This window comes from Chlamydotis macqueenii, chromosome 4, assembly GCF_036417535.1.
Source record: "Chlamydotis macqueenii isolate bChlMac1 chromosome 4, bChlMac1.mat, whole genome shotgun sequence".
Taxonomy (NCBI): domain Eukaryota; kingdom Metazoa; phylum Chordata; class Aves; order Otidiformes; family Otididae; genus Chlamydotis; species Chlamydotis macqueenii.
In genome coordinates this window covers 2,707,876-2,733,100 of record NC_141559.1, presented here as the reverse complement: position 1 = coordinate 2,733,100, position 25,225 = coordinate 2,707,876, and the positions used below count along the sequence as shown (strand labels likewise).

The following is a 25,225-nucleotide window of genomic DNA, read 5'->3' as shown; positions in this document are numbered from 1 at the left end:
TTGTCAAGGGCAGCCTGAGTCCCTTCACCTTCCTGGTGAACGGGATATGTTTCCAGGGAAGGAAGAGAAAAATGGAGCCCACAGCCCCCAGGAGAGAGCACGATGCCTCTCAGCAACCCTTTACACTGCCAGACTGAGGGGCGAAGGGTTTTGCCAAAGAAAGCGAGCTGAGGGAATGATGGGTTTAGCCACGGAGAGAACCATCTTGCCAGTCACAGAATACACAGAACACCCTGCAGGAAGATGAAGTAGGTTTCAGTTTTTAACTGCTGTGAACTCTTACGCTAAACTTCAGCAAGAAGCCTGATTTGGACATTACGCTGTGAAAAGACTGAGTGGCACTAAAACGTTTTCAGCAAACAGATTCTTGTTGATATAATCTGAGATGTTTTCAAGTTGCACTGGTTTTTAAGGGGTCTTGGAAGAAACCCCTAAGGACCACTGGAAGCACCTTTGATAGAGATACAGAATCGAACTCTTGAAAACCCACCATAAAAGAGAGGACCATTTTGTTCCTTTGAACGCTGGAGCTCCACAATGCCAGCGCAGAGCTGGTAGTCCATCTTCCTTTTCCTGCTCTCCTATTTTTTTGACCTAACACATTTTTAATCTTTGAAAGTAGCTGGAGGCATTTTCTTTAGACTCCTCTATTATCTTAATCACTTGAGCAGAGAAACAAAACAGGTAGCCTGCCTTACAGCCTGCTTTGCACGCTTTGGTTCATAGAGAAAGGGTAATGCTATGGAAGGTGACTGGGAAGTTGCCCCGTAAAAATCCCCAAAGGCATGAAAGGCAATTCAGAGCTCACCGAGAGCTCTGCTTTCGCTTGAGCACCACCACCAAAAAAATTACTGCTCAAAAATGCAGCAGATGGAAGAAAATTTTTTTTTTTTTTTTGAGTAAAGATGACAGAAGAGAGATGAACAGTTTTGCAAGCATACCGCAGGTGCTTTAAAAGTAGAATTGTAATGAAAAACTAAAAAGCTCCGAGAGGAATTGCTTGTGCTGACCTGGAAGATACAGGAAAGAAAAACTGTTTCAAAACCAGCTGCAGCAGCACACTTCCTTTTTTTTTAATACTTATATATATTTCAAAAGAATGAAAAAAAAAAAAAATAGAACTCCTCTCCTACCAGCACTTAGTAACTCTACACAGAGCTGACATGTGCAATGCTACAAGTACTGTCTGTTTCTCAAAAGAGCAGTCTTTAAAATCAGAAGGAGAAATGCTATGCTTACAGAAGTAGATTTCTCCTCCTGTGCTTCCCAAAGCAGACACAACTCGTTCAGTGTGACAGTAACCAAGCCTTATTCTTCATCTGTTCACGTGTCCAGATCCAACGGCCTCTGCTTCAGCCTCCGATACAGGAATCAAGACAACAGCTCAGGTGCTTGCAGCAGCAATCCACTGTCCGTGGGACACGGCAGCCACCTATTTTATCTTTGATCCAAACCCTAGGAGAGCAGAGAAACAGCTCCTCTCCTGGAGTGCCACGAAAATAATATCAGCATTGAGTGACTCTGGTTCAGTACATAAAAATAAGTTATCAAGAGGACATAATTTGGCCACATTCCATGCTAGTCTGTACTGCACAGAACATCAGGCATTTACAGGGAGCTTTCATTTAAGGTGGTTCCTCCTCCCTCCCCAACCAAGAATGATAAAAAGACAACAGTGTTAGCTCAGAACAATAAGTCACTGAGAAGGTAAAAACACAGCAAAGGTTCCTTTACCTCCCTGAAAAGGAAAACGCAACAAGCACAACAGATTCTCTCATTCCTTAAGGAGCAACACTGGAAACCAGCATTGTAAGTTTATTACCTTTACAAAAAAAAAAAAAAAAAATTGCATCAGTATTACACTGTCATTTTATTTCCCTCCTGTCCATGGAGCAGAACTGTGCAACACATGTGCATCCGCTACAGTGATGAGAAATCGCCCAGGGCAATTTCTGACGAGCATTAGGAAGCTACAGCTGCATCGCCATCCTGCAGCCTGCTGGGAGTTTGGGAAGAGGGTTTTTTCTGAGTTTGAGCCTCAGATATCCCCGACGTTCAGTAAAGCTGAGTCCCATGGCAAGGAAGAAGCATAAGAACCGTGGGTGTATTTGACTGTGAAAGAAACTCACCTGCAGTGATTTTAGGAAAAGGTTTTCCTGAAATAGGTGAAACAAATGCTGTACTCAATTCTACTAGAAAGCCCCTGGTAAGTAATTCCAGGTAAATACCCACTAAGCAATGTAAAAGCAGAGTTAAGCACTGAACAGGAACTCCTGCATTACATGCTGAGCACCATTTATCACTCTATGCCAAGAGGCAACTAGTGAGAACCCCTTACTTAAAGATAGATTTCCCATTAGCTAATTAAATTAAACTCTAAACTTAGCAGTTCATACTTGCTCTCAAACTGACCTGTTTCACCTTGGCAGTTGCAGGGCTGGGGGGAAACACATCACATTACTACATACAGTCAGTCTTTCTGCGAGCAGACACTGAGCCCGAGAGGCAAAAAGCCCGTCTAAAAACGCATGTTTGCTCCAGAATTCAACCGGTCACTGTTTGCCAGGAACGACGTCAGAGTAATCTTTTAATACTCCGGCCAAGTGGTCATTGTGAGTCTTAAATCGACGTTTCTTCTGAGAAGCGGGTTTCTTCCTCCTCTGAATAGGAGCCTACAAGAAGAAACAAAGAGCAGTCAAAAGATCTGCCCTCCCGCCGCGACGTCTGACCTGATGCACGACGCTGCGCTAGGCATCGCTTCTGCAAAGAAGAGCTCTGCTTGAACCAGGGGTGGGCAGGCAGGGAAGGTGCTGGCTTGTTTCTGAAAGAAGCAACAGCATTCAACTCAAATCCAGGCTGGGAGACGACCCTGGGGACAGAGCAGCAACCGCGTATCCCACGCACAGTAGTAAAGCTGGTGTTTATAAGTGAAGCTTCCAAACACTCCCATGGAGCTACAGAAAAAAAAGTATGTGCCCCATAATTCTATCCATAACGTGCTCAAAGACACGTTTAGCCGATAAGCAATCCATGAGGATTGCCTACATGACGACAGGCATTAAAGCATCGAGTGTACTGACTACCAGAAACCCGGAGAAAGTCCTGTGTGGAAGGGCTCTCATGAAATGACAGTATGAAGCCAAGTGCAGAAGAGGAAAGACATGGTATATCACATACAAATAGAAATTTTTAAAAACATATTGTTTGAAGCCAGGGAGAAAGCATCTTTGGAGAGCTTGCAGCCATTTTGGCCTCCCAAGAAAACACAAGCATATCGCACCTAGTTTGGAGAACAGCGTGTGCGTGTATTGGGAGGCATGTTAACAGGGTTCCCATCAGGATTTCAAAGCTATTTAGCAGAAAAGAAAAAGTAAAAAAAACCCCAACCTTCTCCCCAAAAAAGTAACTGTTCTTCTCCTCCTAATGTATCGTACAGCTTCAAGCAGAAGCTTCCACTTTGTAGCTCACAGGGATTTCTGGCATTTGCCCTCTTCTTGATGCTGCTTGGATTACACCGGCTCAAACAAGTTATAAAAACACCGACTGCTGGCTACAGCATTGTTTTTTGCAACTTCTTAACATCAGTCACGCTTCCCCGAGCAACACAAAGCAGCTGTGCATCGGCTCACCAACGTGTTTTGGAATTAACACTGCGGGGTCAGGAAGGGGGAACCTCCTAGGAAGATCTGCAATTTGTATCTCTTACTATTTTCTTTGGTCCAGTTTCTTGCATGGAAGAAATACCCTGTCGTTTCAGATACTCTTCAATTTTCTCCTCATCCATAGAATCCACGGGAATGCTCCTCCACAGCTTCTGAAATTCTGAAACACCAAGGAAACCCTCGTTTTAGATCCCAATGAACAAACCATGGGCAAAGCCCTCGCACGAAGGGAAAGAAACAGACTGGATTTCAAACGCTGAAGTATTCTGGCATTTCAAATGCCAGATGCACTTCCAAAAGAAAAAAAAAAAAAGATTAAAAAACCCAAAAAACCCAAAAAACGTAAACCTCAATCAACAAAACACCAACAAAACACCCCCAAGACCTAATGGAAAAAGATGAGCTCATTCTCATCTATGCTAACTGCTCTCCAGCATCCCAGCATCAGGAGCACCCACAGGCAACGTGTGCTTTTAATGGTAATTTGTTACGGAGTCTCTCTTTTCGCCTAGCATCTCTGTAGCTACGCAGACTGTCAACGTCTTTCATAAGCCTCGGTTGAAAAGATCCTGGTGAAGGGTAATAACCAACCATAAACGGTAACTTCATTTACACATCTTCAGCTGCCTTTGTCTGGGGAGACTTGTCATCTCACAGTCCAATTTACAGAAGATTCAAGACACTGACTTCAGTGGGTTTAAGCTCGTTTATCGCCGTAATATAATACATACCGTGCCGCGCAGATAATAAATTACTAAAATTCCTCTGGTGTTAAAAAGAAGAGAGATACTTTAAAAGCCACACAGCAGCAGGAAAAAAGACAGAGACAGTAAGTCTTAATTAGAGCAGCTGCCAGCCGCCTGCACCCTTTCTGCCTCACGTAAAGTTTCACAGAGCCTCTGGAATGCCTTCTCCAGGCAGCGGCTGGTACGAGCCTACCTCCCTTCATTCCCCTGGCAGTAAGTTAGATGTATCCTGTCAGCAGGTTTGGCTAGCGAGCTATAAATAAAATACGAGGCACACATAGCAACGCACGGCTAAATTTTCCCCTTTATTTCCAGATAAATTTAGTATACAGTTGTCAAAACAACCGCAACTTCTGCGTGCTTAAGAAGCTGTCCTGTGCAGCAGGCGACGAAACGTTCCAGTGACGGTCTGTCACAGATATACCGGCTCCAGACACGCTGCAACAAAACGGCACGGTACAAAAGGCGTACGTAACCGACTTGGTTCCTACATTTGGACCAATTCCCTTCCTAAGGCATTTTGTTTTTTCTATGAAAGCACATGCTTTAAGGCTCAGGTCTTTCTATCCTTCCCATTGCCAATTGTAAGGGGCTGTTCAAGCTTTCCAGGAAACAAAAGAAAGGAATTTCGCCAGTGAAGAACAACAATGTTCATTTTTGGTAATGCAGCGTTTTTGGAGAGAACTAAATCCTGTCACAACACCGCTTTTGGTTACAAGGAGATAGTGCTCAGCCTTTTTCTCGTACAGGCCATACAGCGCAGTGGGATCACCGAGACTGCCGTTTTCAGATAATTTAACGCAAGGACTGACGCTGTAGTCAAGGCATTCTCCGTCTGCTCATCCATTTTGAGCGCGATTCCGGGCTTTCGGCATAGCTTGCGGTGCCTGCTATTGCAGATCATCTCTCACCTAATCCTGTTGCGGCAGCTGGAGAAGGCTGTGTTATGATCAAAGTCGAACACGCAAGAGAGAGATTTCTCAGCGATGAGCACTCAGATTAAATCCTAACAGCAGAAGCCTGCGCAGGGGTCCTATTGCATCCTCCAGACTGAGCAGAACACGCTCTTTTAAGTTATTTCCTTTCTGTTCATGCCCCCTCCCTGTCCTCAACACCAAAGCTGGACTCAGCTGGACGCCGAGACCCGGTGGCGCTTGGAAAGATGAATCAGATGATGAGCGTGCAAACGCAGCATCGCACTTTGCGAGCAAGCGTGTTTCAAATCATGCGTTTTGCGCAGCTCACACGTGGGCTGCACATAAACACACGAGTACTGAACAGATCCCAGTTAGAGACACTGTAACATCGTGCTGTGCCACGCTGCCTTTGGCTCTGCACAGACAACTCCGGCGGGAGCTGAAGGGATGCAGCTCAGTCCACAAAGATGCACGACAGGCACGCGTACGCGAGGTGACAGCAGATGAGAGACCCGATGACTCTGAACCTTTACATGAAAGTGTCCTTTTATTCACAATGTTCTGCTACAAACACAGGCGATGTGTCTCCTTATTAGAGCTGACGATACATGAACAAATATGCCCCGGTGCAAAAAAAAAAAAAAAAAAAAAAAAAATGCTGAGGATAGGTGCTTAAGGTTAAACTGGTCTACATTCTTCTGGGGAACAGAAGTGAAAAATTAAACACTAGAAAGTAAATAGTCAGCTCTTCAAGGATCAACATGCAGAGAAGTGCAGATCACAGTTAATATTAACTACAGCGTTTCGCATTTCTTGTAATGCAGCAGTTATACCATCATTACAGCTTCACATTCACCTCCTAAACTTGGCCAAGAAATACGAATGCAACGGTCACCAAGAAGCAAAAAACCACAAAGCTGAAATGGGCTTTACACACAGATAATTTAACCCACTAACTGGCTCCACCAGAGTCACTCTACAGTATTCTGCAACTCCATTTAAAAATCCCTGCATAAATCAGGCTGCTTTCAGCGCTACCGCTTTGATGGCGGTAACTGCAAAAGAGCCTTCTTCCCATGCTGAGGCTCCATGTAGGGCATGAAAACACCTTATCGCCCAGGAAAGGGGGGAGCCACACCACCACGGTCCTCCCCCACAGAAATACTCCGTGTTGAAGGCTTGGTTCAGAACTAAAAGCACAGGATAAAGGTGGAGAAGCACGCAGAGCTGCCACACTTAAACGGTTTTTGCACTTAGGGTGCCACGTAAAGGGAACAGGAGATGCATCTGTCATCTCATGACAAACCCCATTCGGTGTAACACCAGACACCGCACTAAATGCAAGAACTGAAGAAAGAGAGCAGCTGCCTGGCCGGCACTGAACCATTTCCACATTACCTGTCAGATTTCCTCAGAAGTCTCCAAGGACTATGCCCCTATCAGCTAGTGAAAGTTTAGACCTTGGGAATAGGCTGTTATTGTGACATCCTCTCTGAAATACGAGAACCTATGGGAAAAGCTGGCAATAACTTCAGCTCTCAAGAAACAAACCTCTGCATTTGTAGCTCTGGTATTTCTACACCTTTAAAATTCATACCCTTGACCCAAGATAGAAAGAATTTTCTCCACCTTCTTTGAGGAGGATCTGAAATGCTGTCACCGTGGCCTTTGTTGTGTGGCCCCAAGCAAAGGAGGTCACCACTTATAAGGGATCCACTTACAATGTCTTTCTCTTCTCTGCGGACGGGGCAACAGTTCAATACTGGTGTGAAGAGAGGGAAGGGGGCTGCTGGAGCTGAAAACACACCACATGCTGGCCCGCTTCAGCCAGGCATGGAGAACGGGTTCAGATGCACGCATTCCTGTGGCGCACGTAACCGTTACGACTACAGAGCACATTTAATTTCCCTTCTCCCTGTCCTGTCAACCGCTAGGTGATCTTTACACCATCAGAGCACGGCAAGGGTGAAAGAATCTTCTATTAGAGCCACTAAATTATTGATAGATCAGCCAGATCAAGTGTATAATAGCTACGGAAGGAAAAAAAAAAAACCCACAACTCTCTAGCTCTCAGGACAGTAAGGCTTCACCTGACCACAGCAGGCTGCATTCAAACAAGCTGACTATGACAAGGCTGCTATGACAAGACGGAGCCCAGAAAAAAATTCCCCGGGGAGAAATTTCCAAAGAGTCTCTGGCCAAAGCAATGCAGGTGCTGTGAACCCTCAAGGAGACAGGTGCGTTTTCAGCAGAGAACTACTCAGTCTGACGCCAAGGCGGATTTTCTCTGGAAGAGGCAGAAAGTTGTGATCCTGGCACCTGAGGCAGGTGCTCGCTGCCTTGCCCGGACTATGAACAAATCCTAAATGCAATATCTTGCAATTTGATCACTGAAATATTTTAACTTAGAAGTTTGTCAGAATCAACACTACTCACAGGTTGCTCCTTTGCTTCTCCAGATTTTAGGTATTTAAAGTAATGAGAGGAGGGAATGAGACCATGAGCTGACTGAAAAGCCAGTTTAGATTCTCTCTCCGAATACTCAAGGGCTAAGGATGCAAAGTTACCTCAACTTTACCGCATCAGGGGTGCCTCATATACGAAAACAATTTGTGCTGACATTCCCTGAGTGATTATACTCTAACAGGCTCCCTCTCCATAAATGCTTACATTTGGGGAACAAAGCCACGGGGAAATGGCTGCACGGTGACTTCAGTGCAGCTTATCCTGCATTTCCGACTGCCTCACCTGCTCTTGCAAAAAGGTTGAGATGGCTTCTGGAGATAAACCGCTCTATCACGCTGGTAATAAAATCTGTCAGAGATTAAAAACAGCTTGAAAAGCTCCACTGAGCTGTGCCAAAATCTGAGCGCAGGACAAGAACAGACAATAACAAGGCAGAAGGGAAGAAACAACCGAGTAGAGGGGAAGGTGGAGTCCTGGAACAGTCTCAGGAGCACAGTACTAGCGTTATACCAGAAAGAAAAGGTGTTTGACATTAAGTCTGCGCTGCCCCTGGACTATTTCGGAATCCAAAGCCAGAGTGGTAAATTGTCACTGATCCCAAGCAATTTTTATACAGCTAAATTTAAGAGGCTTTGGCCATTCTTGATATTTTTTCAAAGGTGCTTAATAAGACTACTAAAACCATGTATAATTAAGGGTCCAATTTTTAGGCATTAAAATACTTCCTATATTGCATTCCAGTGTGAAAGATACCATCTCTACCAGTTAAGCAATCAGACTGGCCTTTCAGCATTCAGCCAGCACGGGGGTGAAAGCTTGGTTGACATGCAAAGCGCTTCGCCTCAGCACAAAAAGGCAGTGCTTTACTTGGCTGAAGCACCTGAAATCTAGCCTGGCTTTTATAAACGCTTTCAGCTATGCAGTACTGACAAAAGATTAATTAGCCAGGAAGTCAAGAAGGAACACATGCAATCTGAACCTTCCTTGGCTAATCACATAAAAGGAAGAACAAAAGCCGTTCCTTACTGCAAAAACCTGCTCCAGTACTCTGGAGATGACGATATAGAAGTACTGCACCGCTGCTGCAGTACATCGGGATTTATTTTCAAAAGGGGAGAAAGAAAAGCTTGTTCAGCCACCAAAACAACTGCAGTCAGGGCAGAGATAGGCCCTGCCAGAAAGCAGATCCTCCCACTACTCGAGACAGCAGCCTCCACATTGCCGAGTACCTCCTCTTTCTCTGCTGATGGAGTCAGAAAACGATGGGAGAGGACATCTAACTTTTAAAGGATATTAATCCCAGCCAACATATGTTCGAAACTGGAGAGTGTCATACGGCAGAATCATGCACTGAGGACCGCGGAGTCCTTATTTCTAAGGATAAACATTAAACTAGAAACATATTTTGAACTGTCATCAGCTGGTAGATCAAAGAGTCTGACAACACTTCAAGGCTTATTCTGCAGTCTTCTGAAAACTTTGTTTTAGCGTTGCTGGAGATAACGAGCTGAAACAGCACTGCTAACACAGAAACGTGTCATAACTCATCCTGTGCGCAGACAATTCTGCCAATGGCTCCCTAAGAGACGTGTTTCTGGTGCTCTGGAAAGAATCGTAAAGCACAACTGCTCAGGAAGGATGGGTTTTCCTCATCACAGGATGACACGGTGGGAGAAAGGACCCATTCCGGCTGCAATAAGTAAGTGAACCCACTCAGTGTCGTTTTAAGAGTTGTGGCGTACAGAGGCAGGTCAGAAAATTCACAAAAGAGAAAGTATTCCTGCCCCCTCTCAGAACAAAGCAGCATCATCCGCTTGAAAAGAAAAACCAAACCCAGCAGGAACAGATCAAAAAAACCAAAACCTTTCTGATCAGATTGGAACATGCTGCCACCTGCGGATGAAAGAAAGCAAAGCCACCTTGAACTACAAACACACTGCACACTAACAGGCGTTACACACACTGCAGGCTTAAATGCCTTCCTTCATCGGGAGACTGAGCCAAATGGAGAGGAGTTTTCGAAGTTTGTTTGGTTTTTTTAAACATTTCCCCCCCCTTTCATAGCAATGGCCTGCACTGCTTGTTCCTAAACGTAGATCGGTGCTGGGAGAGCTTTTATTAAACACCAGGTAATCCTGCAGTTATTACAAACTAAGAGCAACAGGATAGAGATCTCTCTCTGCTAACTCTTTTAGGACGGCTGGATACCAGTTATCTGGAAAAAAAATTGCACGGGAAGAAGCAATCAGCAATTGGGACTGTAATACAAGCAGTAGCTGCTAAAAACTTAAAAGCTTTGTCTTAACAGTTACTGCAACAGCACTGATTTCTAAATATTTTGGCCACCTCAGGATCCCTAAAAACTGTGGGCTGATGGACAGGAGACAATACCTGAACAGGATGAAAGCGTTAATAGTAAACTCACAGGCATTTGGTTACGAATTCCCCAGTGAAAGCAGACTACAGGCTTATAATCCTGCATTTCATACACGGTTCTGACTGCCACTACCAGGAAGTGACAGAAAATATGGTTTAAAGAGATTCACATCAATATTTTGAAACATTTTTTTTAATTTTTATATGTTGTAGGTGTCACATCTACTTAAGTACCTTTGTGGAGGAAAGCTATTATTACTGAGAGTACAAATGTGGCACGTAATAAATAAGTTAATGATACACATTTCCAGCTACTAAATTCTATTGAAAATAGTCTCTCTGAGCTAGTCAAAGCAAAAAAAAGAGCTTTTTGCTTTGTTCTACAGTCCGGTAAGTATAGCAGTTTGAGCTTCTATCAAAACTCTTCCCCAAAGTCCCAAATGGACTTCTGCAAAGTCCCAAATCCACTCCAGCTCTACGCAGCAGCACCACCCCACACCTGCGCTCTCCCCCTAGTTGTAAACCACCCCTCCTCAGGACTTCTGCTCACATCTCCTCCCTCTTTGCTTCCTCCTTCTGTTCCATTCGTGGCTTCTTGTCGTGTTCACCAATAAAAGGCACATGACTAATAAACTGTAAAAAAAGCCATAAACTTTCCCTTGGAAGACATTTGTCTGGGGTGTTTTGGCTGCCCTTTACACAGCGAAATGTTAGATGCCATTTTAGTCACAGTCAGGAGATTTTTAGTCTCTTCTGTACCGCTACTCTTGAAGTAAACTGTTGGATTCCTGGTGTCGTGTTCCAATGTATCCATCATAAACCAGAGGATATTACCCTGAACTCATTGGCCAGTCTCGTTAGCCTAATATAAACCATTCTCCTACACCTGGATATACCTAATATTTAATTACCACCGTAATGAAAGGCTCTACCTGAAGACTGCTTATACCTATAGGTGCTTAAGATGAATTCAAATCACCTGTCACAGAAACACAGGAAACACCTACCTTCATCCACAGTAAACTGACAGCTCTTGTCATTGTAGAAAAGAATTTTCTTCTTATCAGGGCGATTAACAAAGATGATCTGGTCCCCTAAAGCCTCGAAAACAAATGCAAAAGAACAACTCAAAATCACTTTGTTTCCAAGAATAAGGATTCCAACTTGAACAACAGACCCTCGTGCTACAAAAAGCACTACAAACAAAGGAAGCAGCAAAGTAACTGGCAATGAAAAGCATCCAAAGCGGACGGTGCCGGTAAGTACACTAATAAATCAAAGGTGAGGCACGGAGGACTGAGATCAAGGTATACAAGCAGAACTAAATGCCTACAGTTGGAATGTGGGAGATCAAGAGTCTTTTGTGAGCAAGAGCTTTGACAGCTGTGCTGAGACAGCAGGCCAAATTTGAAAGTAAAGGATGAAGTACAGAAAAAGCTACAGTGTTAGACCTTCCAAAAGAGTTTCTGATTTATCAAAAGGACAGAAACAACTCACGAGAAAACTCCCTCTTAGCCCCCACCTCCCTTTTGAGAAGCTAACCACAACAGGTTCGCTGAATTGCGGACACGTGCTACTCACCTTTATAGCTTTCTGTGCGTTGGGTAGCCCTTCTTCAATATCTTCTAAAAGGATTCCTCCCAGCCCTCGCTGGTCATGCTTGTCCAAAAGCCTGAGCAAGGCCTTCTTATCTTTCAAGTTGTACTTGGGCTTGAAAGCGTACTTCCCATCCACAACTTCTATTTTCGGATTGTTGACTAAAGCCTGTAATAGGGACATAAATTTTAAACTTTGAAAAAGAGTACACATTTTTTTCTAGTGTGCTTTTGAGCAGCTAGAGCACATCAGCCACACGTTACAGCTGCCAGTTTGGGGCTTTGAGTTTGAAACGGATTTCGAATCCTCAGATCCTAGATCCACCAGCCTAGGCATAATTCACCGCAATATAAAGCACAAAGCGCCAAAGGAGGCTTTAGCATCACTCACTCAATGCTTTTGGGCTCGAAGGTCCATGAAGCTTCTTACGGCAGAAAGCCGCACGCATTCCTTTTGAGAATGGAATGAAAATAAAAAGAAGAGGGAATGCAAAAAAGCGTGCTTGGGCTGAATATAAAGCGCAAACAGAAAACTCTGCGTATCAAGCTTAGGTCAGACGGATGCTGCGGATGTGAAAGGCCCTGGGATGAACAAAACAGGAGTCTCTTCCCCAACTGCTGTCAACTGGCACCTGCAGCTGCAGAAGAAAGCAAAAAGAGCAGACCTCCTGCACAGCAGGATTTTACTTAGGATGCCACCTTCAGAGCGAAGCTGACCAGAAGTTCGTGGACAACTGAAATGATTTAAGATACACACTGAATCAGTTATGCTGTGCAGTCAGTTCACCTGTAACAGAGGGCAACCGTACTTAAGTTTCTTTTGCAGATGCCAGCCTGACTCTGAAAGGAGAAAGAGAAGAGACACAGGAAGAAGAAAGGAGGGAAGAAACACCTGTAACAGATAAAGTAACTAACTATGGTGCTGCGGGGTATTTATTCACCTTTTGTCACCCAGTAACAAGTCAGTGATAATCTCATATACACCTCTTGGAGGGAGCTTTTCCATCCAATCTTGATATTCTGGTTCATTATGGAAACAACCTGGAGCTACCCTTCAAAACATTTCAGCAAAGCCAAGCTTCCATCACAACCACCGCTGCCAGATTGTACCCAAGAATATTCGTACTGGTAGCAAAGGAATGTTAAAGGCTGCATTAGTTAAAACCATCCCAGTTTTACTACGCAGAGATTTTTTTCCCATGTCTCAATGGCCTTTACTACTCCGCTGCAAGGATTTTAAATGTGATCTGAGCACAATCAGGAACGTCAATCAAGCATAAATACCAAATATGGTATTCTGCTGATTTATTAATCTTGAAATTCCATGAAGACGTTCAAATCAGTTAAGCACGAAGAAGAATATGGTGGCAAGTTACAGCGAAGACCAAAGTGTAAGGACAAAACCTAGCAGCTAGAGTAAGCCTAATGAACTCCAGCAGTGGAATTTGCAGATCTATTACCCCTTAATTTCAGACATAAATTTCACATCAGAATTCTTAATTTCAGTAAGTAACAACTGTAAGCCCTTGAATTTTCTGCCAAACTCTTTTGGTTTATCCTCAATATTGGAAGAGCTCTCCGTTTGACTTTTTTTTTTTAAAGGAATTCCTTAAGTAAAACAGCTTGTTTATACAAAATTAGTAATGAATAAATTCACTTAACACAAAATAGACTCTCTGTGTCACAATTCTAACTGGTCCTTAAAAATGTCAGGACAGATTTCATTTCACAGTTACCTCAACAAATAGGAGGTACAAGAGAGACAGACAGACACGTGAATCAAGGTAGTTACTTAAAGGGAGGGGGATTATATATTTATAGAGCTTGTAACTGAAGTGTAGAATTCAGGTTTACCATAATCCTTTGATCTCTAATTAAAACCTAAACATATGTTTTCTTTACCTCGCTCATTAACCATTGTTTCTGTTTGAGTCCGATATCTAAATGCTGTGTTTCATCCAAAATCTCTTCTAGGGTTAATGGATGCGTATCACCACGCTGGTGCCGGGTCTGGAAAAGTAAATAGGATCCATTAGAGCTCTGTACTTATTTTATTCAGTGATTCAATTGTCATAAAGTAACTAAAATTGGTACAATGTGATGACAAAACCACTTTTGCAAACCTAGGGTAGACAAAATACACAGATCATACGAGTTTCAAGCTGGGGCTTTTGAGAATTTGAGGGAAAAAAAATTAGTACCAGCTGAGACTGATGACAAAGTCATCTGTCAAGCACCAAATTTCAAGTTATTCTGACACACAGCTAAGCTGACAGCATCTTTCAAATCTTAATTCTAATAGAAGTAAAAATAATTCTCCTGGTTTTAAAGTGACCTAGAATAATCAGGATGTCAGTAGTGGGATAGTATGTCGACCATTTTGTTCACCGACAGCATTTTGAATTTAACAAGCAGTTTCTTGAAATTTTCACTCTCGCGGCAAAAGAATTTGAGAGTCTGAATTACTCAACACCCCTTAGCTACCACAGGAGAATAAGTAACTGAAGCATTTAAAAACACTGTAATTTTACACCAAAACACCATACCTTCATATAATTCACTATTTTAGCAAGGACTCCAAACTTGTAGCCAGAGCCTCCTGAAAGGGCTTTTAAGTTAAATGATCCATTGCTGTGATCTACAAAAGGAGAAAACAAACAATTAAATGATGCTTTCAGCACCCCCCTGTCAGCTCTGCATTCTGTCTCTTTCTCACTCGGCTTCCACAGGCTTTCAGAACGACAGCTGCGGACAGAAACACGCGTTGCAGAAGCGGTCGCCCTCAGAGGACTATGTGCTAGCGAACGTGTCGACCTGGACGCGCGGACAGACACGGCCCCGCAAAGCTTTCTCCATAAATATAAAGTTATTTGGACTTGATCTTTAAGAAAACGGCACACGCTGCAGCATTACTACCGTAACACTACGTGTTTAATTCCACGGCTTAACATATCATAACCATTTGCGCGACAATAATTCACGTTGAACTAACACGCTGCGTTTCTGCCCAACGACTAGCTCTGCTGATAGCTTCGTACTGCTGAGACAGGAGCAGAAAGTTTCACTTCTTCCCAAAAGGTATTCAGCAGTGACACACCAGGAAAGAAAGGCTGTGCTTTTTGTGCTGGGTTTTTTTTTTTTTTTTCCACTGGAATGGCAATTCAGCATCCTCTCTGTTGCCAAGTCTGCTTCTTAATGCAGTGTGAGATTCGCTACTGTGTAAAGCTCGTTTCAAAAATTCTTGCAAGGTCGTTAATGACTATTTTATTAATTTAATAGCACAGCACATTAAAAAGAAATATTCACAAACCGCTACCAAAAGCCACAGGCCCATTACCAGCATAATGTCGCTCAAACTTAACAGCAAAAGCTTTTCAGAATTTCAGCTACTCCAGAAAAAGAAAATTCCCTGTTTGTCACCATAGTAATTTTTAAATCCACTGGCGATTTCTTATAAAATCTGACAGGACAGTAGGTATCTCAGAGATACTGAGCTCCTGTTATTTCTGTGGAAGTATCAGTTGTGGGAGAGAAAAGAACAATTAAAATCAGCGCATTAACTGAGGGAGAGGTTGCAGCGGGTGCCGAGCAGCACTACTAAGCAAAGTCTTTGCTCTGTTGGGCAGCTGGAGGGTACGGAGGAGAGCGGTGATAAGGAGGAGTGGAAGGGTTCAGGCGTTTGCGGTGGTAAAAAAAAAGAAATAAAAAGAAAAAAACTCATCCTATTCTAGAAAACGCACCTACGATGTTCGACAAAGACCCGTCACCTCCACCGAGTAAGCGGCGTGCTCAGAGCAAGCACCTTACATCCAATGTGTTTCAAGTTAGATCCCCTCGCCAAGATCTTCACAGGAAACTCCACATGAAGTTTCCAAAGTTCCTACGCTTCAGGTGAATTCTTTTTTCATGTCAGTCCCACCTCTGAGACGATCTGTACGTCGCTACAAGAGGCAACCAGGAAGTGGGAATTTTGGATGTCGCCAAACTAGTGCTAGCATAGTAAAAAACATAATGCTAAAGGAACATCAGATTTAAAATTAGGCAACGGGTAATTGCAAAGCTATTACATTACATTGTATTAGAGCCTTTAAATAGCTCAAAAATTCTAAAAACAACACAGAAGAATCAGTATAACTCCAGCTACAGAAGAACATTGTATTCTGGTGACTAAATTAAGACGCAAAAGGGGATAAAAACAAAAAGGCAGCTGCCCCTGAAAATACAGCCTACAGGGATATTCCCCTGCAGGGTCCCCTTTTATTGTTAAAAATTCATGTTGATGCAGGACATTTTATAAATTTAAAAAAATCATACATGTAACGAGAGGTCTGAAGTGATTAAAATAAATTCAGAAATATAACAAATATTAGGACCACTTATCGTGTATTTGCTCTGTCAATTGAATCAAGAAGATTATCTTGTTTAATCTGCCTGCCTACAGCCTGCTACAGTTCATGACAAGTAAATCTAACGACACGGGGAAGCTGGAAATCTGCAGATATTAACACTTCAAACGTCACGGTTTGACCGGCTGCTTTCCAGAGCAAAGCAAAATGGGGTCCAGGCCACCGTCACGCTCCCAGCGCGCTTCTCCGCTAACAGCCTCATGAGGCACAAAGAGCATCCGGAAAAACGAGAGCGAGAAGGGGTTTGTTTCTTCTTCCAGACAGTGAGAGCCAAATTTATGAATGATTTACTCCTGGGGTTGAGGGTTTGATGCAAATGAGCATAAAGGAAGTTGTCAGCAGCATCACGCTCTGGCCAATGGTAGGAGAGCTCCATCTTAGCTGTGCCATAGGCTGCATTAAAAAAAGGGACCAGAACAGCGCTCTTTCAGCATCCTTTCAGACAAGAGGTAGGTGTGTATCATTTTCTCACATTGTCTTAGGTTTATCTTGATTACTGAAAGAAAATATGCCTGTAACCCACGAGCCTGTAAAAAGCTTCTTAGAATCAGGATGATTTTTTCTCGAGCTTTAGCAGGATTTTAGTCCGCTGAAGGCAGGGGGAGCTTGTCTTGCACTATCAGACAAGCACTTTCACCATCTGTGCACTAATGGAAAATTGATGACCGCTCCATCTTACAGAAAAGCTAATACACCAAGCCAAGATTCAGTAAACAAAATGGATTTCACGCTGACCGGGGAGGTAGCTCGCTTCCTGCAGCCTCACGTTCCTGGTAATTGATTCTATATGTTTTTTACAGAAATGTCAGTGACAGGGTTTTCCTTAAAACAAAGACAGCTAAGCCTGAAATGGAAGAAATGCATCTCCCCAGCGGGTATTCCGTAAACCGAACCAGTTAAGCTGCCTGAAAGAGATCCATGTTCATGGATATGCTAGAAAGCTGTTCTAGAAATTCGGTACGTTAGGGTAGGAAGAAAACCCCGTTGCATATTATCATCCTTGTAATTACTGGAGCGGCGATCGATACAATACAAGCAGACAGGTTAGAATCCACCCGAGATTTGTAAATGCTATTACCCCAAGATGTCTATTCCGTGGTTTCTTAAACAGGACTTCCTCGGCACTGCATTGAACTGATTTTTGCCAGTCATTTCCCTCTGCTCCAGGAATATGATTTAATATAAAGCTGCTCCTCTGCAGTGTTTAAAGATGATGATACTTTTAAATTAAAACCTAACACAGATATTACAGAAGCCAATTCATTAAATATTTAACTCGCTGCATTTTGGATACATGCAGTAGCTGAATTGCATTTAAATCGGACTGGCTTATGATACGAATTTCAACTGTGTCATTACAAAAGAAGTAAAACTGCACGAAACCAAATCATTTTTGACAGCTTTCAACCTTATTAGCGCTGTGTTAATTCTGAAGGCTTGGCAACGGCCGCTTCCGTCTTGTATTTTAATAATTACAGCAACGATTAGCTGACATTTCTCTGGCTCGCCTCATTCAGATCCAAGGAGATCATCATCATCATCCTTGAGAAGCAGGAACCACCTCCAGCACGGGCATTAAATTCCACCTCCCTGCGTAAAGAGGAGCTTCTTTACGTTGTACAAACTGCTGCCCTAATGGTGGCTGTGGCGTGGGAAGGGGCCAGCTGCTGCACGGCGCCGGCAGCCGAGCGGCAGGGACTCCTGCCTGGGGAGCCGTGCCGTGCCAAGGATGCTCCTCTCCTCTTGGGAACAGAGGCACTGCCGTGGCGGAAAGCTGGGCCGGCAAAGGGTCCCGGCTGCGCCATGTAAACACGCCCGGTCTCTCCCGTGGCCCAAAATCTTGATCACTTCTAACTGAATAAATACTAAATTTTGCATCGTCAGAAACAGTCAATTTTTGTGCCTGGTGTTCAGAGAGCGAGCAAACTTAGGTGTAATAGATTCCAACAAAATCCTCAGTCTTAGAAATCTGTTTAAAAAGTTCAAAACAAAACTCCTCTCCTTTCTCTCCCAAGAATATTCTCTTGCCATTTAAAATATACATTTAAATCCTGCTTGTTTTAACTACCCCTTAAAGAGGACACCAAATCCTTTTTACTCAGCCCTCTCTCTCTCTCTCACAGATTTTCAAATAAATCTTCAGACCACCCCCCTTCAAAAACCCTCCTGATTTTTTGCCCCATCCCCTACAAAACAGGTCAGCTGTGTTTACCAAACCAAACTACGCTCTCAAAGCCAGGATCCAACTCAACTCAGGAGTACTTTTAGCATGGAATTGCTCTGTAAATGTTGGTTAAGGAAAAAAAAGTTTACAGAGTTGTTCTATTGCAATTTAAATCTCTTAAAGATGGAAGGTTAAGGAACAAAACGTGTAATATGTGAACAATAAAAATAAGACATAAATTGCAAGTTAGTCTGGCTGCATCATCCTGGTTTTCAAAACATCCTTTCCTTTATAACGACACAAAAATAACGACAGGCGCTTAGACTGCTTTAAGTCATCTGTTTCAGCAGACACCATCACGCTTCTACTTCGCCACTTCCCATTTATTCAGGCATTTTGTAGTTTTCGTGGTCTGAACAGGTCGACCGTAGAATTTTCTCTGGGATACGCAAGGTTCACTACGGCATTCTCTGTGAACAAAGCTCAGCGAACAAAACATCACCGCTGCCCCTGTGCTCTGTAGTTTTGACTATCAGACTAAATCAAGCTCAGCGTGGGTAGCCGGGACTGTTTGGTAACGAACAGAGCTAAGTTTTCACTTTTTGCTAGATGTTCACAGCGGAAAAATCTTTCAGCAAGGTACAGAAATAAGACTCTAGGTTTCTACAAAGCTACCACCTTGTCTCTCTCTTCCCCTTCTATAATTCCATGTTTTCTGGGGCACCTGAGCAAACAAAAGCGCATTTTGCCAGCTGCCGCACAGCCAGCTCGCGCTCACCGGCAGGCCTGCCTGTGGGGCACAGGCTCGTCAGTCAAGTACCAGAAGTACTGCAAGTTCCCTCAGTTTTGGGAGGCAAAGCCAAGGAAAGAAGGAAACCGGGGGAAAAGAGAGGCATAACTGCAAAGATGTTATTGCCAAACACCTCATCTGCCTCCATAATTCACAGAGAAATTCAGAGTCAGACAAAACTGCTTTTTTTTTTTGTTCTAGATATACCACAGAAATTACTGGGGCACAGCCTACTTTCACACTTCTGAGCAGGGGCCTTTCCAAAACAGCACAGCTCGACAGCAGTGCCGTTCGCGCCAAAGGCAGATCTGCCTAAGCCAACTTCTTGTTTCATCTCTCCCCCGCGCCACCAAGCCGTCTTTTCTTCTGTGGGGTACAAACAGCCGGTCTTGGACCAAAGACGACGTTCCTTTCCTAGCAGTTAAGCAGAGAATGCGGTTGAGAACGAGAAATCAGAACTCCTCAGAAAGGGTTGGCTTTTCCTCGTTACCTATCCTAACGACCACGGCACCGCAATCGGGCCGAGACTTCCAAATGCGCCGAATGCCGTTTGGGCAGCTGAACGAAGCAGCTGGATTTCTCCAGCACAAATTACCAACCCCAACAGGCAAACAAACTCTAACGATATTAACATGTAGAAAGCTCTTCTAACGACTCAGGTATGGGAGGGTGGGACACGGTTCTCCTGGTTTTCTAGGAATGCCAAAAGCGCACCGAGGGCTTTCACGGCGTCCAAGTACCGACCTCAAAACCAACGACTGACAGGTCACTGAAACTACTCTATCCTTGAAAATTATCTTTGCAACCTTTTTGTCTTTGCATATACTTGAAATAAAGAAGCAAAGCTCTTTAATGCCAGAATAACTCACACTACATGATGCATCCACGAGCCAGACATCACCAAAATAAATGTTCCAGACAAATCACAAAGTTTCTGAGTTTGGGTTTGATACTTTTGTGAGCAAACGTGAGTATGCAACAATCCACGTTTGCAGGAGGGACAGTAGTTTGGGGTAAAAGTCACAGCATGTTCTTGATCAACAGAGTCAACAGCTTTGTTTTTCTGTTTCAGCTCCCAAATCCGCGACAGCGAGCACGCTAAGACAACTCTTCAAGAATGGCAACCCTCAACACCACTCACTGGAATGAGACTACATCCATTTCCCAGTATCTGGGCTTTCAGGTGCAAAAAATTTACCCTTTCCACGACAACTGGAACACTGCCTGCTTTATTATTCTGATCATATTTATCTTTACTGTCGTTTCTCTGGTGGTGTTGGCTTTCCTCTATGAACTGCTAGACTGTTGCTGCTGTGTGAAAAATAAAACTGTGAAAGACTTGGAGAACGAACCCAACCCCATCAGAGCAATGATGAACAGCTTCAGAAAGCGTGAAACAGAGGTGGTGTAGGAAGGACTGAGCATCAGCACCTGAAGAACGTTTAACACCTTGAAGGAAGCCTCTTGTACCTTACGAACGAGCAAGTCACATGTTTTTTTTTTTTTCTCTTGGACTTAAATACAATAGCAACAGTTATCATTTTATCTCCGGACGTGAACTTGAATAATTGGCAAAGGTTTTCCGAGTGCTTGGCAAAAGGATGATCGGTCGCAACGTTACAGGGAAAGAAAAGATTTTTGGTTTAAAATGAACTTTTGTTGTTTACATTGAGTTGCTAGCATAGATCTTTGTCTACCTGAATGAACAAATGTTGCCTAACATGCATAAACCTGTGTTGCTTAACTGGAGAAAACGTTTTCTACAAACGCTCAGCAATCTGATCGTACCTAGCGCAACGACACAGCAGCGTCCTCCCGCTGAGTCAGCCACACAGCAGGGACAGGAACGATGCACGAAGGGCGAGAAAAAAGGCACAAGGTAGAAGGGTTGAACGGCAAGAGATCCCACAAGACAGGAGAGGCGTGCACCAGTTCTTGCCTTCAGCAGCTCTTCTTGTTACGGGTTCCTCGCGTTTAGAGGGTGGTGGGAGGAAAAGTAAGCCAACACGGCAGGGTGGATGCACAGCGAGAAGCGACTTTGTTCTGCACAAGAGACTCTCAGCTTGTTTCGGCAGCCTGCCAGTGCCTCCCAGAGTTCACACTCACACCTTTCTCACAAACTGATCACGTACCACTCAGACCTCGAGCTCACCAGATTATTTTTCTTCTGTAGCTGTGTCGCACCTATAGTTTTTAAAACCATAAACATTTTGCAGTTAGACATGACAACTGTAATAACAGCATCCAACAGCTTGGCCATCAGTAATGCCTGGTACGTGATTCACCTGGAGAAGTAATTTCCCTTCTGCAATGGCAAAACGACGCGACTACCACTGCGACAGTACTGGCCGAAGTTTCGCCAGGCCCAGTCCCGCGTGCAGAGAATGCTTTTAGCTAAAAATCAAACCATAAGCACAACGAATGGACGCTGACATCCCACGTACAAGACAATTTAGGTTTCACGCCAACACACAGGATGAAGACAATGTTCGTGCCGTGGATGCCTCAGGGACACTGGGTAGATGCCTCATTACCTTCCGCTGCATTCGACAGCGTCAGCCCTGAAAGACCCACGTCCTGCTCAAGAGAGGCAAGAGTAGCCACTGGGATGCACTGACATAATTAAACATCCCTCCTTCCCGAAAGCAAACGCTCTGAACCGCAACAGGACTGCTTTCCACTCGCAGCTTTCCTACAATACGCTCACCGTCGCTGCACACAAGAAGGCAGTGTGCAGGAAGTCACACAGCTAGCCTCTGCTACGCTGGCTTCGTCTTCTTACGCCTTCCTGAGAAGCACACGCAAGGAAAAACCTTGAGACTCCTTCCAGCCACTTACTTCACAGATTTACAAAGGAGGCTGGGTGTCTGCCCAAGGATCAGAAGACAAAGATCTCTCCTTGCACAGCTCTAGAGCCTCAGGACGATTCTTTCCCACTTGTAGACTAAGTCGTGAAACAGCTCCTGGAGACTTCAGCTCTTGACAGCTGTGCGCTAAGATCACTGAAGGTCTTAAGACAAAGAATAAGATCTTAGCCACAGCTTACTGTTGATCAATAAAAAGAAATAAACAGACACGATCTATTTCCTTTATTTTCCAGTTACTATTCTGAACCGAGTACACAAAGCAGTTTGAAATTTTTTCAAATAACTCGCTTGAATAATGATTTCAGATAACCATAGTAATAAGCTTCCCACCGAGAACAGTTACCACAAATCTTCACACACAGGCCAGATTTATCTATGTGGTCACCTGAGGATCTGCATGATCTCCATGCCTCTCTTCCCCAGAAAAAGTGACAAGGGCAGGTTCTCCGAGACACAGAATCACAGAACCGGGGAGAACCCGCAGGCGCTACACACCCAGGGACTATCAATGCTAACATGTAATCAGGGTGACATTATTCACCGCCTTTGTGGTCAGTACAAAACAAAACTAGGACTGTACCTCTTAATTTTCATTTCTTCGGGGGGATGGGACAGGGATTCTTCAGCATCAGGTTTTCACTCCACCTCCCCAAGACCCATCTCTGAGACACGCGTATCCCGACAGGCACCCAACAATGTGGCGATTCGACTAAAAAGCAGGTTTTGATCAAAGGACTTGGACTCCGCAGCATCACAGGGCAACCTGTGCTGCTTGTGGCTGCTTAACCCCTTCAGCGGCTTGCCAGCCTGACGGCTTGTTCTGAGCCAGCTCCTAAGAGCAGGAGGGAGAAAGCTGGCCTGCTCGCTCTCCAGTATTTTCCTTCCATCCTTGCTGCTTCTGCAGCAGCTGGGAAATACTTGAGGGGAAAATGAAAGGAGGCTGAACTCACTCTGCATAAGAACGTTACGGAAACCCTGAAACCTTTACGATATTGTCTGGAATGAAGCCAGCAGCATAAAAGATAAAGCGTATTTCCTCACAGCCACACATTCCTGTTTGCATAAGCTTATCATCTGACAACTGCAAAAGCACTTCAGGAAATATCCAGCCAAAAACCAGAGACGAGAAATTACACTTTCTTTATCTCTGCTCTTTGGCCACACATCTACTCAAGTCCTCCAGGTGAGACTGACGTTTAAACTGTCCACACTGTTCCTGCCTCCCCACCCTTCCTTCCCAGCAAACCGTTCTCACTCAGCCTACGCAATTTAGGATATTCCACGTAGAATTTTATTTTATTTGAAGAGGTGAGTGCGGCAAAGGGAATGACGGAAACCTGGTCTCCGTTGATTTATTTCAAAATGTCTGGCTGATAACTTTATTTGGTGCCCTGAGAAACCGAAGATACACAGGCAAACTCCCTACTCTTACCCTCAGACAGATGTTTCCACTCCTCCCATTGTCCTTGACGCTTCTCTCCGCTGTTTTTAGCTCTACTGTTTCTTTTTAGAAAAGAACCGCACGTGGTATTCAAAATACAAGCATACATTGAGTTTACACAAGAGGGTATTGTTGTGTTTTAGTAACTCCTGACATTTGATTTGCCCTTCAGAGTGCGCTGGAGAGCGATCAGTGCTTTCAGAGAACTGGAAAGGCGCCCCAAGTTACGCGTCTCACCCAGCGAAAGCAAACGCAGAGCACGCCGCTGTCCGCACGCGAATCCTCTCCCTGCTGCTGCGGGTGCCGCGCTTTTCATTTGCTCACGTTATTGCAGCGCCGCCTTACTAACTGCTTATTTGACACTGAGAGATGCATTATCAGTGCCACCAGCCCAGGGAAACAACGAAGCTCCTGACCAAGGCAGACAGAAACCTGTGGAAGCCCTGGTGCCAACCACAACACGCCAGGCAGACAAAATGCAGGATGCAAAAACAACTTACAGTTAATAAAATTAAGTTTTAGGTGCTTTCCTGTGAGAAAGACAAAAAGAACAAGAACACTGTTACTGCTTGTCCTGTGGGTCCAGCAAGCACCGACATTGACAAATCAAAGCTCAGCTTCATAGCAAACAGTGTTTCGGCAGAAGCGATTCCTCCAACTTAGTAACAGCAAACAAGTCAGAGGATGAGGCCTGACACGTATACGTGGTAACAGAAGTGTTTTTTCCCCACTGAACAAGTGAATTTCTTACCAAAAAGTAACAATTTAAGAGAAAGAATGATGACAGCCACTAGCAAAATTCACAGATAGACCAATTCATACCAGTAAACCGCAGCTTAGAGGCAGAGAGTGGAAAACACCAGACAGCTATCGAACAGGAGACTTTCACCAACCTGTGTTTTGTTTCGAGCCCGAGGAGCCACCTTGTTCTACCTTTGCTTTCTTCTTTTTTGAAGAGGAGGAGTCAGAAGATGGCGCTGGACGTTTTTCTACTGCTGGTGTGGAGAGGGCACGCTTTTTGAATAGCTCTCGCTCTCTCAATAAGCTTGGATCCATAATTCTGTTACGAGAAGTCAGAGAAAAAGGGCAAGAAATAGATATTAGGGATAAGCAGATATTTAAGAGTACAGACAGCTGTTTATGAAGTTGTTGATTTCTCGTTTGGATCCTTCCCCTGCTGTGCATGTACTTTAAGAAATTGCCGTTTTGGGGGGTTTAAGTGTCAGAACACAACCTCAAACCCAGGGAAGAGTCTGAAGGTACAGGACGCGATTTCCGAATCGGCTCCCAAGTTCCCACCCGCGCGGGCAAGCGCGGGGGGAACCCGCTGCCCGGCCACAGCTCTTCAACGCCTCTCCGCAAGGAACCCGACAGCAACAAGGAACTTGAAAGCCACCCACACGAGGGGGGGAAAAGTTTGGCAGCGAGGCGGGGGACCGCCCGGTAACGAGCACCAGGGTGCCCCCCTCTCACCGCCCCATTTACCGATGGCGGACAGGGCCCTGGGGAGGCCGCCCCTCCCGGCGGCCTCCCCCGCCTGTCACACACCGGGCGGGCCGGAGCCTGGCTGCCGCGGTGGCTCCGTGAAGAGCTGGGCCTGGCTCCCGCCGCCGCCCCCCCCCCGCTCCCGGTCCCGGTCCCGGGCCCCCCACCTCCGCCGCCCGCCGCTCACCCGCCCGCCGGACCGCGACGCGCAAGCGCAGCAGCGCCGCCTCTTCCCTATTGGGCCATGGCGCCTTCCCGGCAGCCCCCGCGCCGCCATCTCGCCCCGCCCCGGAAGTGGGGTGGCCGTTGC

General features: G+C 44.7%; 2 protein-coding genes across 5 annotated transcripts; one reads left to right on the top strand and one right to left on the bottom strand.

Annotated features, from left to right (window-relative positions):
- Window positions 1-1,777: 1,777 nt before the first annotated feature.
- GTF2E2 (general transcription factor IIE subunit 2) lies at window positions 1,778-25,209 on the bottom strand. 4 transcript variants are annotated; one of them, XR_015258493.1, is made up of 9 exons: window positions 25,103-25,209; window positions 24,324-24,490; window positions 14,309-14,400; window positions 13,665-13,772; window positions 11,749-11,931; window positions 11,175-11,268; window positions 3,707-3,822; window positions 2,413-2,672; window positions 1,778-2,156 (listed from the first exon to the last, which is right to left on the bottom strand). XR_015258493.1 is itself a non-coding variant. In XM_086747213.1 (8 exons), the coding sequence occupies exons 2-8, from the start codon at window positions 24,484-24,486 to the stop codon at window positions 2,553-2,555; spliced, it is 876 nt and encodes a 291-aa protein (XP_086603339.1). In that variant the 5' UTR covers window positions 24,487-24,490; window positions 25,103-25,209; the 3' UTR covers window positions 1,778-2,552. The 4 variants fall into 4 exon arrangements, 3 of the variants coding, with proteins under 3 accessions (XP_086603339.1, XP_086603341.1, XP_086603340.1); XM_086747213.1 differs by having other exon boundaries at window positions 1,778-2,672; XM_086747215.1 differs by having other exon boundaries at window positions 1,778-2,672; window positions 11,175-11,261.
- SMIM18 (small integral membrane protein 18) lies at window positions 16,072-21,306 on the top strand. The gene is made up of 2 exons (XM_086747216.1): window positions 16,072-16,617; window positions 20,195-21,306. Exon 2 carries the CDS (start codon window positions 20,240-20,242, stop codon window positions 20,531-20,533), a length of 294 nt encoding a protein of 97 aa, XP_086603342.1. The 5' UTR covers window positions 16,072-16,617; window positions 20,195-20,239; the 3' UTR covers window positions 20,534-21,306.
- Window positions 25,210-25,225: the final 16 nt, after the last annotated feature.